This window comes from Narcine bancroftii, chromosome 1, assembly GCF_036971445.1.
Source record: "Narcine bancroftii isolate sNarBan1 chromosome 1, sNarBan1.hap1, whole genome shotgun sequence".
Lineage (NCBI taxonomy): Eukaryota > Metazoa > Chordata > Chondrichthyes > Torpediniformes > Narcinidae > Narcine > Narcine bancroftii.
Window position 1 is genome coordinate 341941719 of NC_091469.1, and position 6475 is coordinate 341948193.

The window sequence follows — 6475 nt, forward strand, 5'->3', positions numbered from 1 at the left end:
AACAAATTTCATGACTTGATCATCGAATAAATTCTGATTCTAATCCTGAACTTCACACTGTGTGGTGGGAGTATGGAATGAGCTGCCAGCTAAAGTGGTGAATGCGGGCTCAATAGCAGAGGTATAGAGGGCTATGGACTTGTTGCAGGTCAATGGGACTTGACAAAAAAAAGGTGCGGCACAGACTAGAAAGGTCAAAGGTCCTGTTTAAGTGCTGCACTATTCCATGGTTCTATACTGTAGTGGAGATGATGTAAGCAGACATGATAGAAATGTTTAAGTAGCACTTAGACAGACTCAGGAATAGGCAAGAATCCAGACGAGGTGCAGATAGATTGGATTAGTTTAGATTGGCCTCATTGCCAGTGAGTGTTATCATGGGCTGAAGGACTGTTCCTGTGCTGTATGTTTATTAATATTTTTAAAAATTGAGATGCACCAGAGAAACAGGTCCTTCTGGCCCACGAGTCAGTACCGCCCAAATGCACCATTTTTGGAGGGTGGGAGGAAGGCTGAGCTCCTTGAGGAAAACCACATGGTCATGGGGAGACCATACAAAGACCATATTTACAGCTTTGGATTCAAACCTGGGTCAGTGGCGCGGTGATAGCGTTGTGCTAACTGCTACACTAACCTTGAACCTGTTTTTGTTTTACCAGTTATTGGTTGTATCATTGCCATCAGAAACTTCCAAATTGGCACTCCTGCTGACACTCATCTGCTTTTGGCAAATCAGTCCACATGGCATACAATGGCCGCAGAAATAAATGAGGTGCCTTCTAAATTTTTCACCCACGAAAACATAAAAAATGGGATTGAGGCAGCAATGGAAATAAGCTATGCTGTGAGTGAAGAGCTGTGCATAATCAAGTTTTCTATCATGATCGCACTCCAGCTCATCCAATATTTTGACCTCCTCCATAAATCTCAAAAAAATCACTATATTGTATGGTACCCAACACAAAAAAAACACCACTACAATGGAGAATATTACTCTTAGAGTCCTATGCTTCTGGACTGTTCTGCACTTTATTATTGTTTGAATGATCCTAACATAGCAGTACACAATGATAATCAATGGAATGATAAAGAACAATACATTCTGTTGACAATATTTTAATAGTTTCCAAGGACCTACATTATCCACTGGGTAAGAATCATCACAAATATAAGTGTCATAATCACCACGAACAGTTTTGGCAAAGTAAAAGTCAGGAATAGTTGCTGTTATACTAATTAGCCAGACACCTGTACTGGTTATCGCTGCATAACAAACTTTCCTGGACCTCACAGCAGTTACTGCATGAACAACTGCAAGGTATCGATCGATTGTCATCAGAGTCAGGAACATTATACCACTGTAAAAGCCAACATAAAATGTGCCACTCATTATTTTGCACATTACATCTCCAAAGATCCATCCTTTGGAATGATGCACAGCCCAGAAAGGAAGGCTAATAGCAGAGAGCAAATCCGAAATGGCAAGATTCAGAATGAATATGTTTGTAATTGTCTTTAGGTATTCATATTTTACCAATATAACCAAAACCAGTCCATTGCCAAGTACACTAAGTAGTAGTACTAGAGAATAAAAGATAGGCATCAATTGCGCTCCAAATTTGTTGATGTCATCTTTTTCGCACACCTCTTCATAGTCATAATATTCTGTTGTGTAATTCATCGTTGGCAAACCAGAAGGAATCTGTTTTTTTTAAAAAGAAAATGTTATTTACATAATTTTGTATGTATTGATATTTAAATTAATTAAAACTTACTGGAAATACTTAACTTTTTCAATAAAGCTCTTAGTCTGCCCATTTCACCTGATTAAACCTTCACTGAGATAATATTTTATATTAGCATTTTAATCTTTATCTCTTGCTATCCCCTATTGGAATTTAATGGCCAGAACGTTTGTGGGGCTTGGCAGTTCAGTGGACCAATCAAATCTCAATTCATTAGCAGGAACAAATAACAGTAAAGCATGCACAAGGAGAACAGCCATTCTGGAATGACCACTGTATGAGTGGCCTGGTGTAGGAGTGGATAGAGGTTTTGACTTGAGAGAATTTGACCAGCAGAGTCTGAGTACTTGCTCCAGGTACAGATAAGGTCAAGTAAGATCTTGTCATAGTAATCCAGGGTAGATGGCAGTGGAATGCTCCAATTGCAGGATGTGGGAAATCTTGGACAGCAGAAGTGTTCCTGATGATTACATTTGCAAAAAGTGAATTACAGTTAGTGAACCGGATCTGGAGCTGGATAAACTACAGATTATTCAGAAGGCACAGGGAGTGATGGACAGAAGTTAATAAGGAGACAGTGACACCCAAGAGGCAAGAAGCAGATAACTGGGTGATTATTAGGAGAGGGAATGGGAATGAATTGTGAGTGCAGAGCACGCCTGTGGCCATTGCCCTCAACAGTAAGAATATTGCTTTGGATACCATTGGGGGCGGAAAAATGATCTATTAGGGACAAGTTGTAGTGGCTAAGACTCTGGCAGAGAGTCTGGGTCTTTAGCTCAGAAGGAAAGGGGGAAGAAGAGGAGAGCTATAATGATTGTGCATTCAATTAGCAGAGGACTAGATAGGTTCTGTGAACAAGAATGAGACTCCCAGATGGTCTGTTGCCTCCCAAGTGCCAGAATCAGGATCAGGCCATGTCCACAACATTCTCAAGTGGGAGGGTGAGCAGCCAGATGTCATGATCCACACTGGCACCAATGACATGGATATGAAAAAGGATGAGGCCCTAAAGATGGAATATAGGATGAAAGGAAGGAAGCAAAAGAAAGCAGGACCTCAAGGGTAATAATTTCCAGATTGCTGGCAGCGCCACACATCAGTGAGGGCAGGAATAGGAGGTTATGTCAGATGAATGTGTAGCTGAAGAAGTGGTGCTGGGTGCAGGGGTTCAGATTCGTGGATCATTGGGATCTCTTCTGGGAAAGGTATGACCTCTACAAAAAGGATGGATTATACCTGAATAGGAGAGGCACTAATATCCTGGTGTGCAGATTTGCTAGAGTTGTGGGGAATGGTTTAAACTAGTTTGTGGGGGATGGGAACAAGAATGTGAGGGCAGTGAATAGGGAAGAAAATACGCTAATGTAGTGAGATAGTGAGGAAGGATAGGCAGTCAACAGGTGAAAATTGCAAATGTAAGATTAAGGATTTAACTTGTGTGCATTGGTAACAAAATTGAAAATGCCTACAAATACAGCACTGAAGGTCTTGTATTTAAATGATTGCAGTATAAGAAATAAGGTTGATGATCAGTACTGCAGTTGTGGAAGCTGGCAGGAGTGACACTGTGGCTCTCTTTCAGATTTCTTGTCAAGAGTGACATCACATATACGTCATGAGTTATGACTGAAAGAAGACCAAAGCTAGGAACTATATATTTCCATGGATACAAAGTGTATTGGAAAGACAGGAAGATAGGCAGAGGAGGTGGATGGTTCAGCTGGTTAACAAAGATATTAAATCTTTGGAGAGAGGAGATATTGGACCAGAAGTTATCAAATCCCTGTGGGTAGAATTAAGCTGATGGAAATTGTATACAGGCCTCCAAAGAGTAGCCAGGATGTTGTGAGCAATCTACAGAGGGAGATGGAGAAAGAATGCAAAAAAAGGGCAACATTACATTAGTCATGGGGGATTTCAATATGCTGGTTGATTGGGAAAACCAAGGTTGGTGCTGGATCGCAAGAGAATCCCGCACCGTCTGTACAGAGTTTGTATGTTTTCCCTGTGTTTCTAAGTTTTCCCCAAGGGCTCTGGTTTCCTCCCACCATTCAAAATGTGCAGGGGTTGTAGGTCAATTGGGCAGCACAAGCTTGTGGGCCGAAATGGCTTGTTACTGTCTAAATTTAAAAACCTAAATTTAAATTAAAAAAAAATTAAGTGTTTTAAAAAAAGAGGCAAGATTAGATACAGGATTGAGAAAATTATGCAGTTATTTCCCATGGTAGGGGAATCAAAGATAGAGGGCACAATTTCAAGATTGAAAGGTATCCATTTAAAACAGAGATGCGGAGGAATTTCTTTGGCTAGGAAGTGGTGAACCCCTGGAATTTTCTACCACAGGTGGCTGTGGAGGTCAGATTGATGGATATATTTAAGGTAGAGATTGATAGGTAACTGAATAGTCAGGGTATCAAAGGTAATTGGGGGAAGACAAGGAAGTGGGGCTAAGTAGGACAATGGATCAGCTCATGATGGAAGAATGGAGTAGACTCGATGGGCCGATTGGCCTACTTCTGTTACTATATCTGCTGATCTTTTGGGTCTTAAAGAACATTTGACTGAATTCAATAATGACCAAAAGTTTCTTGGGGTAGAAACAGAATAAAACTAATATCAATGAGTGATGTGAGCTCCTATGGCCTTCCTATGATCATAAATGAAGGAAGGAAGAGAGCTACAAGCTTTATCTTTTAAATTTGAGCACATTTACCTTGGCAAATGTATCCTTAGACAAACGTGTTATTTGTGAATTTTTATGGGATAGATTCTGAGAGTCAGATGGCAACAGAAAAGGAATTTCATCCACTGGGTAATTTAAACATTCAGCATGTGTTTATAAATTATAATAATAATAAAAAGATTGAAAAAGAAAGAAAGAAAGAAAATATCAACTTCTCTGGTTTCTGTCCCTGTTCTCTCTCTGTTCCTATTCCCTCTGTCTTCTAGCTCTCCACCCCCTTTCCCTTCCTTTCACAGAGCCAAAACCCCTCCCCCTGGTTTGCTGGCATGCCCTCCCTCCCTTGTGGGGCTGCACTCCTCCCTCCACCATTTTGTTCAGGCTCCTGCCTACAAGGGTTCAAGCTTCATCTTTGATCTGCTGAGTTTCTCCAGCATTGTGTTTTTATTTTAATTCAATAGATCAATTGTGCAAAAAAAAATTCTTAGCCATGATATTTCAAACCACCAGAGTTTCAGGCTTAAAGTAAAACCAAGCAAGATTCTCTTAGCACCATCTTTTGGTTACATTTTAAACAGCGTTGAATTTTGCATGAAGTTTTCTGAAGTTTTACACTTTAACCCAAACTATCCATACCGACCAAGTTGTCACCTTAAGCTCATCTCATTTGCTAGTGTTTGACTCATATCCCTCTTTTCTTTTAAAAAAAATCCACTTACATCTCAAAGTCTATGAAATATTGCTATTTTACCCACATGTAATACTTCCTCTGGCAGCTTGTTTCACCTACCTCCTACCCTCTACATGAAAAAAAGGGTTATGAATATTCATTTTAAAATAAGAGGCAATATTCCATCAGCATTCCTTATTACCTGCTACACAACTGTGCTCACTTTTTACACACAACTTTGTAATTTTTCTCTATTTCAATAATACTGTTCTTTTGCTCTCTCCCCCAAAATGATCAACTTTACATTTTCCAACATTATCCAAACATTTTTTTGCCCACTCACTTAAATCCATAATTATGTCTGTAAATTGCTTACCTTCCACTTATTCTTGTATCATCCATTAAAACTGAGTCCCATAGATTTGGCTCCTTTCTCCAAGCCATTAACATATTATAAACAGTGGCATTCCTGCAGTGGATCCCGAGAAGTGAACAGTATGACTGTAATGAAGACATTTCCCCACAAAATTTGTGGAGACAGTCATGCTTAAATGAGGAGGAATTGCCTTATCCACATGTCATGTACTGAAAAGGATTTTGATGAGGTTCGGAATCTAAGTCCAGGCATTTTAAACAGTACCTACACACAGTAACATCAGTATTTACTCCAGGTCAGTATTTGGAATCTTAAATAGATAATGCAACCATTTGGAAGTTTGGGATTAAAAAACCAAGATCAGTGGAAATAAGGGGAGTCTTGGATCCATATCTTCCTTTCTGAAACTTAGTGTGAGAGTTGAAGCAAAATCACCCCAATAATCCCTTGTTCTTCAGAAAACTACTTGCTAATATTCATAATTCCTGATATGAACATTTTGGAGAACTAGTCAATAAATAAAAATTTATGATTTTTACATACCTTAGCAGAGTGCAGTCCTTTTACAGTAAATGGAGGAAACAAGAAATCTGTTTTAAAAAAAACCACATTGATTAACTACATAAAGAGAAAGTGATCATTGGAATAAAATGAATTATACACACACTGTATATCCAACAGAGTCATCAATTTATTTTCACTCAGATGAAGGATTGAATTCCCATCATTGGAACAAATACAAATCATAGTTTAGGTGGGAAAATATAATCTTACTTTCCTGATAATTCAACAGCTGCTGAGCACAGGTAGATTGTATTTTTTTTTCTGCATTAACTCATGTTCTAAGATGTTCGTATTGCTCGCCAATTTATTGCACATTAGTCTTGAGGAAAATGGTGGTGAATGGCCTTTCTGACAGAAGTTCTTAGAATTACGAGAGGCATAGATAGTCAGGGTGAAAATGTCAAACGCTGGCGAACATGCATTTAAAGTGGGTGTAA

General features: G+C 39.1%; 1 protein-coding gene across 1 annotated transcript; it reads right to left on the minus strand.

Moving 5' to 3' along the window:
• Positions 1–652: 652 nt before the first annotated feature.
• On the minus strand, positions 653–6064 carry LOC138752397 (C-C chemokine receptor type 3-like). Its single transcript, XM_069915275.1, has 2 exons — positions 6018–6064; positions 653–1702 (listed from the first exon to the last, which is right to left on the minus strand). The coding sequence occupies exon 2, from the start codon at positions 1679–1681 to the stop codon at positions 653–655; it is 1029 nt and encodes a 342-aa protein (XP_069771376.1). The 5' UTR covers positions 1682–1702; positions 6018–6064.
• Positions 6065–6475: the final 411 nt, after the last annotated feature.

What these genes read in the sequence shown, in the direction of transcription:
- LOC138752397 (XM_069915275.1), bottom strand. Translation starts at nt 1,681, where the DNA reads ATGAATTACACAACAGAATATTATGACTATGAAGAGGTGTGCGAAAAA.